Source organism: Austrofundulus limnaeus, unplaced genomic scaffold (assembly GCF_001266775.1).
Source record: "Austrofundulus limnaeus strain Quisiro unplaced genomic scaffold, Austrofundulus_limnaeus-1.0 Scaffold392, whole genome shotgun sequence".
Lineage (NCBI taxonomy): Eukaryota > Metazoa > Chordata > Actinopteri > Cyprinodontiformes > Rivulidae > Austrofundulus > Austrofundulus limnaeus.
The window spans coordinates 85,977-98,875 of record NW_013952794.1 but is presented as its reverse complement, the minus strand read 5'-3'; the positions used below and the strand labels follow the sequence as shown (position 1 = coordinate 98,875).

The 12,899-nt window shown below is 38.6% G+C and overlaps 1 protein-coding gene across 1 annotated transcript; it reads right to left on the bottom strand.

Annotated features, from left to right (window-relative positions):
* Nucleotides 1–2,185: 2,185 nt before the first annotated feature.
* Nucleotides 2,186–10,720, bottom strand: LOC106528614 (G-protein-coupled receptor kinase 7A). The gene is made up of 4 exons (XM_014023826.1): nt 9,958–10,720; nt 8,442–8,897; nt 6,394–6,674; nt 2,186–5,171 (listed from the first exon to the last, which is right to left on the bottom strand). Exons 1-4 carry the CDS (start codon nt 10,552–10,554, stop codon nt 4,835–4,837), a joined length of 1,671 nt encoding a protein of 556 aa, XP_013879280.1. The 5' UTR covers nt 10,555–10,720; the 3' UTR covers nt 2,186–4,834.
* Between the last annotated feature and the right edge of the window lie 2,179 nt (nt 10,721–12,899).

The following is a 12,899-nucleotide window of genomic DNA, read 5'->3' as shown; positions in this document are numbered from 1 at the left end:
CCTCAGTTTAGCTTGTTTGTCGCACTAGCGCCGAGCTAATACATACAGTATAAGGCAATATAGCATTGGCACTAGTCCAAAGGCTAACAGGCTAAGCTGAGGTTCTTCTTCCATGATTAACTTCATTTCTGAACATTTATGGTTTGATTTCTTTGTATGTATGGATCACTTGGGTTGTTACCGACATCTGGTGAAAATTTCATGTTATTAGCACCTCTAGTAATATATTTACTGAGAAAAATGTTGACGTGTTCAATACATATTTTACCCGCTGTAGGTACCTGGGAAACATAATGGGGAACATGGGTACCTGGGAAACATAGGTACTGGGAAAYATACTGTAGGTTATTGGGGAACATAGGTACCTGGGAAACAMAAGTACTGGGGAACATAAGTACTGGGAAACATAGGTACTGGAAACATAGATACCTAGGAACATAGGTACTGGAAAAAATAAATACACTGGTAACATAGGTACTGGGAAACATGTAAGTACCTGGGAAACATAGGTACTGGGAAACATAGTAACTGGGAAACATAGGTACTGGGGAACATACAGTASGYACCTGGGAAACAAAGGTACCTGGGAAGATAGGTACTGGGAAACATAGATTACTGGGAAACGTGGATACTGGGAAACTTAGGTACCTGGGAACATTGGTACTGGGAAACATAGGTACTGGGAAACATAGGTACCTAGGAACATTGGTACTGGGAAACTTAGGCACCTGGGAACATTGGTACTGGGAAACTTAGGTACCTAGGAACATTGGTACTGGGAAACACATATACCCAGAAGTATTGGTAATGGAAAACATGGTAATATAGATTCTGGGAAACATAGGTACCCGGGAACACTGCTACTGAGAAACATACCTGTCACATTTCATGCTGTATCATCCGTCATGYCTGCCCTCTCAGCCTTGAACATCTTGCCATCCTGTACTGCAGGCCTATCTCCTTTCTACACAGTCTATGGGTTCCAGCCACCTGTCTTCACTATCCAAGACAGGTTAGCAGTCCACTAATGGTCTTCCCCTTCGGAGTGAGAACCACAAACTGGGYCCCCGCTTTGTGGGTCCTTTCTAAGATTCCCTGGAATCTTGGAACCAAAAGGTGAGTAAGGCAGGATTTCAGGTAGGGTAGCAGACAGACAGGAGGTCCCGGCAAGTGAGTTTCCTTACAGTGTGAGAGCGAGGCAGACAGGAAGGCTTCTCTCTCCAGTGGTTTGCCCACCACTCCAAGCCCTGAGACCAGTCTCTACCAAGTCCTTCTCACCTGCCTGAAAATATTGTTCCAGAGTGAGGCTCCAGACTCCCTCCAGTTGCTTGCTTTTAATCAACTCTACATACTCTGTGTCTGGTGATATACTTGAACCTTAAACCAAGTTCTTGTCAATATCTGGTAAAATACAGTATGTACTGGGAAACTTGAAAATGTAGGTACTGTGAAACATGGGCAACTTGGAACATTTGCAGGCCTACTGGGAATCATAGGTACTGGAAAATATAGGTACTGGGAAACATGGGAACATACTGTAGGTACTGTGGAACATAAATATTGTGGAACAAAGGTACTGGGAAACCGAGAACATAGGTACTGGGAAACCTACGTAGGTACTGGGAAACACAGGTACTGGAAAACATAGGTACTGAAAAAAATGGAAACATAGGTACTGTGGAACATAAATACTGTGGAACCTTGGTACTGTGAAACATGAATACTGTGGAACATATACTGAGAAATATAGATATTGGGGAAACACAGTTACCAGAAAAAATAAATACCAAAAAAACAGATATTGGGGTTATTCCTTTGCATGCTCAAAGTTTTTACTGTTATCTGTTAATATCTCTTATTATTTTCTTAACACACACACACAAATTGTACTACTGTGGTACTAGTAAGATGATGATTTAAGCTAAGATATCACCCAGATTATTGCTTTTATCAGCTAAAACTGAAACCTTTCTAGAGCCCCGGAGCAGGTCCTTGGCTGCTGTCAGCAGAAAATGATTACTGCAGCTGCTACTTTTAGCTTTTACTCCAGAGTCCTGAGCAGCACTTTCTCTGTGCTTATAAATATCTTTGAGAACATCCATAACTGGCCTCAATCTGAGGCATGCTCTGACGCCGAGGAATATCTTTAAACCCTGGTACTGCAACAAACCACAGAAACACATTCTTAAAAGACATTTCTTTATTTTATATATTTTTTCCAATTTCAATAAAGATTCAATAGTGTCTCAGAATTGCATCAAATTTTCTRCATTTTTTCCCTTCATAATTACAGGATCATTCATTTAAATCAACACAACTTGTAAAAACTMAGCTTTGCCCAAATGTCAACTTAAAAACACAACACCCTGAGACATTRGAGAGAAAAAGTTTTAACACTAAAAAATCCTTCTTAATTACCAAAACTGCAGATTCTTTTTCTAGATCTGTTAGTTTGAATCATTTATTCCAACACTAAGAGATTWTCACCCTGAATTACCACAGTGTTTTAGGACGATGGAAATATAATTCCTGGTACAGGAATTTATTACCTAACTCCTCTAAACTGTCCTGTTTCACAACAGTGAGCTGCTGCTTCTGCACTCGTCTATCCACAACTTCCCAGGGCTTAAAGGGGTATTTTAGCCATTTTGAAGCAGAGTTCTGTAAAAGGCAATGAAACTATTAATATCTTGTTTAAACAGACAAGCTTTAGAGAGGAAGAGTTCAAATCTGAAGGGATTGATGAGCTCACGGCTATTCTGAAAATGGCTAAGACCAAACCTTTAAACAGCTCCATTTTCTAAAGTTTCATAGTGGTTTGTGGGAACGTTATGTCATAAACATTACACCACCCTCAGTCTCAAACTCCATGGTTATAAACAAAGAAATCTGTGGTTGTTTGAAAGTGCAGCTGTCAGCAGAAGCTGCTGGATGTGCAGCTTGAGGGCACTTCCAGCAGGAAATTTATAATATTTCTGCCACAATAGCCATGTAAATAGTCATGAAAACAYGACAGCGATGCAATAGTTTACATCACAACACATCCAGTCAGTCTATGAACAAGCTGGCATAGACTATTTTGCGGTTCATGAAGATATTGCTAGAAGTGCCCGAGGCTGCACTGACAATGCCATTGCAAGCTGCTGCTGCTGTTTTCATTTGCAAACAACCTTAAAATTTGGTCAAAAGAACCGTGTATTGAGAAACAGAAGGCAAAATGAATGTTTATGGACTGGTGTTGGGTTTGGCTGCATTCAGAATTTTTGCTGTTAAGGAAATCTTGACATAATGTTYTGTCTTCTTCTGTTGTTCACAACTGAAGCCATGACATTTTAAGGGTGCAGCCATGGTGCATTTTTAAATAAATCATGTAATAATTAATTAACAGCTAAACATTTTAGATAAATGATAAAACACTTGAGCCAACAATARCACTGTAAAAACGACAGGAAGCAACAACTGAAAACACTCTATGAGGTGGGTTTGATTTAATTTACCAAAGAAAATTATGCATTTGTTTATGGAGGGGGAGGGGCTTAGAACCCAGCCCGCAGGGAAGCTTCACATGATAAAGGAGAGTTTTTTTTCTGAGTTAACATTATTTTTATCTGAAAGAGTCATTTTGACACATTTTAAAATGAAATCATTTTGTTTGGTTACTAGAATCAGAGCAAAGCTGAGGAAATCTTACAGGAGTAATATATAAGGACACACCTGAAGTTTCTTAAGTTTTGTTTCTTCCAATTTTGTTAGGTAAGTTCGCAAAGTTCTTAAAGAAGGGATTGTAAACCTATCCTAATCTGATTTCAACTTCCTGGTTCCTATTAGATGTCCAGGTTTATTTCCTGATTGATGGTTCAGACGAGCCAACAGTTTGTTGGTCCTTTCAATATTAAAGGTTTGTTGCTCTAAATTGAGGTTGTTCAAAGAGCTATACACACTGCAATAAACCTTCATAACATTTCAACAAAACCCCACTGTAAAATGGCCAAAATATCTTTCTTCAAAGCCTCAAAGCAGTAACAGTGGAGGAAATCAAAATGTTTTTTTAGGGTTTTTTATAATTTGTTTGTTTTTAAAATATTACTAAATTTAAATAACTGACATCATTTATTTTTCCTGCATACAGTAGATTCAAACTTGTTTCTTTATGTACAATACAAACAACTGTTTTTTATGTGGTGTAAAGGTAACATGTCGGGTGGCTGAACAACCACCCTGACGTAAATGTGATCATTCATAATCGTAAGGTTTAAGATCACAACAGTAAAGAAAAAAAACCAGAAATTTTTCTGCCAAGTGTCATTTTAAAGCACTTTTCATCATAGAAACAGTGTGGCTTTATGGTGGTATCAACAAAATACAGAAAATGCTACAAAAAATTCCTCAGTTTACAGATTTTTAAATCTGTTTTTCCCAGTTTGGTTACAATTCTAAACTTAAGAACAATTTGACTAAATAATAATCAGGCAAACCCCGCTTTATTGTCTTTGACAGTTTTGTCTCACATTAAACTGTTTTTCTGGCGTACTCCTCTAACATCATCACTGYAAATACTGCTAGCTGTCATGGTTAAAGTGGCTAAAAAATTAAATATTYATGTCTTCAAACAGGAAACATGTAAAATCCATCATTGCATTTTTGATATTTTACTGAGCCTCAAGAGCAGCTGATCTCTAAACCAGGAGCATACTTACAAAAAAAAGATGGTCCCAACACAGATGCTCACAATCTCCTGGATTTTACCTTTTTTGAYATTGATGTTATTGCGCTTCAGACAAAGAAAACAAATACATGAGTCTGATTAGGTGTTGCATGGTGAACTTGTGCCAGCTCACATCATTATACACGTGCCAGACTTCTTTTCATCATCCAAACCTCCTCCTTCTTTCCTGTTGGGGTCATTGAGCTCCTCAAACAGTCCGGTATCGATCATCTCCTGCTGCCACTGGATGGGCACAGCTCCTGTGTTGAACTCCTTGAAAAATTTATCGTCCTTGGCATCAAACACGATGCCCTTGACATCAGAGAACTCTGCAATGTCACCCGTGTCCTTGGCATAGACCACGTTGGGTTTGGGGACCCAGGGAGGATCCACCAGGCCTGCCTCTAGACGGGGAAAGTTGATGCTCTTAAACCAGTCATGCTTTCTCGGATCCTCCATGTTGTTCCTGTTGAAAAGATAAAAAAATATATATTGTAAGCGTTGTCCAAAAACAAACATGTTTTTTTCTAAAACGACATATAAATTAATTTTGTTAAGAAATGTCTTCATTCACACAGAAACACCAAAAAAATGACCTGAACTACCAAAAATACGGTCATAACACTGCCAAACCTATATGTGGTGATCTAACGCTGCCATGAAAATACTGCACAATAAAAATAGGAAACAATGTGTGCAGCATATAATGTTAATTACACTGAGCACACAATGTAAAATACCACAGAAAAAGAGGACAACCTCGGTAAGTTTGGTAAGTCGATGACATCACGGTTTCAAACAGGATGCAAACTGGCTGTCAGCACAAGTCACAAAACTTGGAACAAACTAACATTTTGAGTGTAAAATGAAACGTTAAAAAAATTTCACTAACATATTTTTCATTTAGCTCACTATTCTTACATTTAGCTAATTTTTACTAAATGTTAAATTTAAATTATGAAAATATAGTTAAATATTAAATTCTAAATATTAAATGTTTAAATCAAAATGTAAAAATTATACCTTAAATGTTGAAGTATTTTGGAATGAAATGCAGCCTTTGCTGTTTGTGCTCAGCTCATGTTATGATGTCATCATCCTAAGACAATAGCAACTGCTAGCTCCAATGCAGCTGGTATCTGAGCTGCACTTCAAACTGTTAGACCAGAGGAACCACCCTTATTGTTTTTATGAAGACATTTTAAATGTAGATTTTAAATATTATCTTCATTAGCATTAGCAGTGGCTACCTGCTATTGTTGATGTTTGTTGAAGGATGATATCATCCTGGTTATCTAACACTAACATCTGCTAATGCTTCATAACAGTTCCTATTTTCTCAATATGCTGACATCATAACATGAACTGAGAACCAACAGCAAGGCCTGTGTTTTATTCAAAATTCCTAAATATGAACTTCAACATTTAAGGTTTAACTTTTACATTTAGATTTAGGATTTAATATTTAAATATCTTTAACATTTAAATTGAAATCTTAGCAAAAATGAGCTAAATGTAAGAAGAGTGAGCTAAAAAATGAAAAATATGTTAGTGAAATTTTTTAACACTTCCTTTTATACTTAGCACGCCACACATTTCCCCTCAACGAGTTAAAATGTTTAAATTTCTTCACTAGAGTTACACTCTACAAAAGCCTCTGACCACAAACTAAAAGAAGGTGGTCTTACTTCATGCCCAGGCGTTCTTCTTGTTTCTTCTTGAGGAACTGTTGGATGATATCCTTGGTGACATCGTCGAAGCACTTGTGTTCCCACTTTGGCTCTTCATTGATGATCCGGCGCTGCACCTCTTCTTTCTCCACCTTCTCCTTTTTGTTCTCAGGGCCTTTGAAAGGCGTGTAGCCGGCCACCATCTCGTAGATGCTGCAGCCCAGGGCCCACCAGTCCACGGATGTCCGGTATGGGGTTTTGGAGAGGATCTCAGGGGCCATGTATGCTCCTGTACCAGCCTGGACAAAGGAGATGGGGGCAGAATCGAGAGATCTGAATAACTGCAAAGAAAACTGAAATTTCATTAGGTCTGACTGATAAACCTGTTATTGTCAGTTTCTCCAGAGAAAGAGGGCTACTAGGTTTACCACTACAGAAGTCAGTGTCCCAGATATTGATATAGCCAGAATGTCTTCCAGCATCAGGAAAACAACAATGGCTATGCAATGCTACAATACCACAATGGTTCACAGATTAATGTCAGAAAGATGTTTAGAGAAAACATAAATCTACATGCTCATATGGTTGAAGGAGGAGGTTCTTGTTGCAGGACTGCTCCACCATGTAAAACAACTTATAATCAGTCGTTCCAGTTTACAATCACATTTCCAGTAAGCTGTCAGCCTTTGAGTTCTTCGTTTACAGGGACATGAAAAAGTCACCATATTTTCAAAAGCATGGACATAACATTTTTGAATCTCACTTTCCCTTTTTTTCCCTCCTTCTTATTTCCTAACACCCCCACCCCCGACCCCCCAACTACTTTTTCTTTTCCCTTTCCCTGTGTGACCCCACTGACTGCCTTAAACCAGAAGCTTAATCCTAATTCTAAGCCTACTAGCTRTCAAGAGCTGTGTGTGTCTGCACTCTGACTGTCTTATGTAAAGTTGGGTCATTTCTGGAGGTTATGACCACCAGCAGAAATACATCCAAACACATTGGACCACAAACTATTTCTATTTGCTGCTGCATATACAATAATAATCAGCTGCAGAATCATTTAAGAGAATTCCTGTTGATCCTTTGATCAACCTGATCAATGCTGTGTTATCTTTGATGGACAGCACTCAGCATCTCATCATTATTAATACATTAAGAATGTAAAGACTTGTCTGMAATACTGTATCTGCCCTCTACTCACACTCAGGTTGCAACAGATGCACACCTGTGGCAGAAACACAGACCTAGAGTTATTGAAMTTTAAAAAGACCACACGTTTAACTCTGAATCAACAGAATGAATTTCCAAACATTGATCAATGAGAAAACTGTTTTCAAACTATCACGGCTGAATGTATCCAGTGTACATTTTACCCGAGTCAGTGGATCTAATCAGGGACAGACTTGTGTAATACCCTATAAGAGGATTACAGGACCAAAGGCAGCCTTGCCTGTAACAGGTTAGCCCAGTCACTTTGGCTGGTTGAGGAGCATCGGAGTGCTGATAATAAGCTTAGTGGACTTTCACAGAGCCAAGAGCTTACTCTTTGCTCCTGCAAGTAAGTCCTAAAAAGAAACTGCAGCAAAATTCTTTATGTTTTAGTCATAATGTGGGTGACTTAAACACACGGTCTGCATTTTATAAGACAAGAAAGGACACATCTTGTTCTACGAATGCTCTTTAAGTAATGTAAGGCTGCAATCATTTTATTGTCAGAAAATGGCAGCTTTATATTCCTCTTCATCTAAAGGGAAACTTGGTGTCTCTTARCAGACTCTGACATGGAACAAGATGGAGGCCAACCTCACTGCGTAAGGATCAAATGAGTTATATAATGGATTCAAAGATCGCAAAGGTCTTTCAACAAACCAATAATGCCTGTCCGGATTTAAAATTAAAAACGCAGCAGGGGTGGCAGTATGTCTGCAGCCTGAAATTAATCTGCCACCCAACAATCGATTGTATTCTTATTTTAAGATGATCTGGGAAAAGTATTTTAAAATCATCCGTAGACATTGAATGTAAATAAGGCAGAAAGAAGTGTTTCCGTGTGTTCATCTACTCACCATCTGGGTGACRGTCTTCCCAACAGGGATCTGTATGGCCAGACCCAAATCTGAAAGTCGGCACTGGCCCTGGCTATCCAGCAGCACATTCTCTGGCTTCATGTCACGATATATAATATCCATGGCGTGCAGGTGCAGGATGCCGGTGGTGATCTGCGCCGTGTAGTGGATGATGCGTTTCATCTCAATGCCTTTGTTTACACCTTTGCCGTCGTAGCCGATGTTGTAAATATGGTACTTGAGGTCTCCTCCGTTCATCAGGGTCATGACAAGGCACAGGTGGGACTTGGTGTCATAGGCATAGCCCAAGTTGACCAGAAACAGGCTGTTAACTTTCTCCAAGATCTGCTTCTCCAACAGGGCCATCTTCTCTCCGCCCTTCTTCTTCAGGCGCTTTTTACACAACTTCTTGCAGGCGTACATCTGACCCGTGTTTTTCACCTGCACAGCACAAACCTGCAGGGAAACAAACCAATGGTCTCAGGTCTCCTTCAAACCACAAACACAGAGTTCTGGTATCAGGCCATCAGTTCTGGAGGACGCAGGAACTTTGTCTTGCTTGGATAAAAATGACCAAAATGAATTGAATGAGTGTCATTTAATGAATCTACTCAGAACCATTGGTAGAGCTGATCATGACTCCCTCCAGTTGTTAAATGGATTTTGATGGAACATTTGTCTCCGTCACGTCTATTAAACCTTTATCCTTCATTCTACATCAACATGGACATATTCCCACAAAAGAAGCAGATATACAAACATCTAAACTGCATTAGGAGCAACAACCATACCTTTACTTTTAAAGAACAAAAGGCTCAGTATTTGTACARGCTTCTCAAGCTGATGGCTACATGTTTCATTCATATCTAACCCTTAGAGGGATCCCTCAGGGCTGACTTACAGGACACCTGTAGTTCACTGTTATGCTGAATTCAAGCTTTCTCTTGCCTGCCACAGTATGTTTGTTTGTCTGTCTGTTAGCAAAATATTTCATATCCAGATGTCTCTCAGTGGACAAATYTTAATGAACTTCTCGTTGCAATTATTGAATATYAATCTACAACTGATTAACCTTTGGTGTCAGCTGATTGAAGACCACCAGAGCTGATTAGCCAACACTAAAATAGCTGTAACTCAAATACTTTTATAGTTATTGAGCTAAACCTTGATATGGTAATTGAGTCATTTCARACATGAGAACTAAGAGATGATGAACTCTTTGCTTACAACTTTGGCTTGTAAAGTATTGGATGATATGCAATACTTTAGTGAATGGTAGTTCTCTGACTTTGCAGCAATTAGAAATGTACTTTTTGTCAAACGATGAAGTAAACATAATTTCTTATATTTAATTGCAACCACATCTCTGTCCTTGAAATGTTTTAAGGAATTTAATTTATTCAACGTCTTTAGGAGATATAATTATTGCTAGGATATCTGAAGAGACAAACAAACTGAGTCGGGTCTGAAGGTTTGCTTCCTGAAACAAATATTTGATTTCCATGTCCATGCTTACCTCTCCAAATCCTCCTTTGCCCAGAGTTCTGAACTCGTAGAAGTATTTATCGGTGATGGGCTGTTTCTCATACTCTTTCCATTGAAGGAATTTGTCAAAGAACGAGCTGGTCTGGTACTCTTTAAACGGTTTGCCTTTCAGAAAATCTCTTACACCTTCCTGGACTTTGGTTTTCATCACCTCTTCAAAGTTGGCATCTGTGACAGACTTGCATTTTTCAGCAGCCTCCCCAGTAAGAAAGGTCAGGAAGGACTTAGAGTCAGCTTTGCAGTACTTGTTCATGACAACCTGGCGTGCTTTGTCTTTGTTCGCACTTTCAGCCAGGTCCCAGTCTTGCAACTCATCCAGGAACTCAGCCGCAAGCATAAACTCTGGGTTACTGGCCAAGAATTCACGGAACAATTTTTTCCCTATTGGCTGCCTTTCACAAAGTGAAGTAAAGTCCTTGTCGATGGAATCTCTGAGGGCAGCACACTGATCTGGTTTAGGGAGAGCCAAGCTGCGACGGCGCTTCTTCATCTCCTTGTCATCCCCACTCTGGGCTTTCAGGTAGGCCGTGTTGGCCACCAGGTTATCCAGACCCCCCATGTCACACATCTTGGTGGCTGTTTGTGGTCTGTGCCCCCTACAGGACCGGGTTCTTCAGCAGCTTCCTGGGGATGCCCACTCACCTTCAGAATCTGTGGGTCTGAGAGAGAGAGCGCAATTCCCTCTAAAGCCGGTGTGCAAATGAGCTCCGTCACRCAGTCTACCTGCAAACCTAAGACACACTGACACACCCAGTAATTACTCATTTAGAATTAAATACCAAGGAGGGATTTTTGGCTTAAGGATCTTTGTGTAGTCTATTCAAGGATGCTGTGCACGGAAAGGGAACCGTAAGCGGGCTCTGTCGTAAGAGGCTTTGAGGCCATCCAAATTTATTTATGGTCCTCAGATGTCTAACAGTGGTCCACTGGGTCCTGTTGATCACGCATTTATCTGTGAGGTGCAGGCCAAAGAATGTAACTCCAAAATCAGTGAGAAAAAATTGGGACTTTTTCTGAAGAAATCCTGCAAAGTGCCAACACAGCTTCTGCACAAAAACCATCACTTTCCTTCTGAAACCCAACAGTAATTTKGGACTTGTTTTTGTAATAATTTGARGTGTAAAAAAGGCTAAAGTCTTGATGTTTAAGAACAGARCCAGGATCCAAGAAATGTTAAATCTGCTGCCAGTGGCTCATTAGGGTCACTATAATAACCACACTGTCACTCTCTGCTCATAGAAAGAAAAAAAAAAAAAACACAATAAGCCACAGACAAACGGTCATTGTGTGAAAATTATGTTTTATCATAAGTTATATAATGTTATCTGTCAATCTATGGTCAGACAGACAGATAACAGCAGTGTTTAGAACAGGGGTGGGCAATCCTGGTCCTGGAGGGCCGCAGCCCTGCATGTTTTACTTGCTTCTCTSCTCCAACACACCTGATATGAATGAATGGATGATTATCAGGCTTCTTGCAGTATGGAGGACCGAAACTGACATAATTATAAATAAAAGCAGAATTATATAAATGAACCAGAAATAAATACGTTTAAAATGTACCAATTAAAATAACAAAGGAGAACTTTATCTCATGTTTTTGTTTGAAATGACTTGAATATTTATTTTTCCACGTTAATATAAATTAGTCTATATATTTTAACACATAATTTAAATGTTATTGTTTTTAACATACATATTTTATTGTTTTTCCTTTAAATTCTGCATGCATTTGTGTCTCTTAAATATTTATACTTAATTATTTTTATATTTTTCCCACGAGTCTTTAAATTTTAGTTTAAAACAAAGGCAAGGAGAAAAACTTACCCGTGCCTTTTTTTTAACTAAACTTTAAACTTTAAGCTAAACTGAGGCAGCACATGCCTGCAACACATCGAAATAAAAAAGACTTGTGGGACAAAACTATAAAAATATTTGAATTTAAACATTTAAGAGACAAATGTATGTACAAGTAAAAAGTAGAACTGAAAAATATATATTTTAAAAAACAGTCAAATTTGAAGTGTGTTAAAAACATCAATTAAACGAGAATTAAATTACAAAACATGAGGTGAAGTTCTTTTTTAATTGAATTGGTGCATTTTAAGTGTATTTATTTATTTAGTGGTTCATTTATATATTTCTGCTTTTATTTATAATTATGTCAGTTTTGGTCCTCCATACTGCAGAAYTTGGAAGGTAAATCAGTGACTGAATCAGGTGTGTTGGAGCAGGGAAAACATAAAACATGTAGGGCTGCGGCCCTCGAGGACCAGGATTGCCCACCCCTGGTTTAGAAGCTGCTCAGTCATTCAGAACACCTGTTCTACTAACAGGTTTGGACTTGTGTGGACCTGGTTATGGTTTTATTTTTTTATTTCATATTATTATTATGCTAAAATTTTAAATGTTAAATTTTAAAGAATGTGTTTTAACCAAAGATTTTTCTGATAAACTTAAAAAAAAATTGAATAAAAAACTTAACACATTGTTGTTCACTAACAGCCAAAGCAGAGAATAATTAATGTGATATGAGATCTATAATGAAATAAAGGTTGTGGTGATGTGTCCCACATTGTCCCTCATAAGCATTTTTTGTCTCACATTCAGGTTTTCGGGATCTGATCATCCTGCACAGCAATATGTTGTTTTGTGGATTGATGTACCTGCTGCTGCTGTTACACCTGAATTTCTCCTCTTTGGGACAATAAAGGCTGTTTCTATTCTATTCTCTATTCTATCACTTCAGTAGTTCTTTGAGTTTATTAGTTCATTTTTCTGTGATCTGTTTTCTTGTCAGTTCAGATATTTTTCCTTTTTGTATTTCCGTACATACTTGTGTTAATATTCCTGTGTCAGTTTCCTCTGATTGTTCTCAATCAGCCAGTCACCCTGACCTGTTCGCAGTCTACT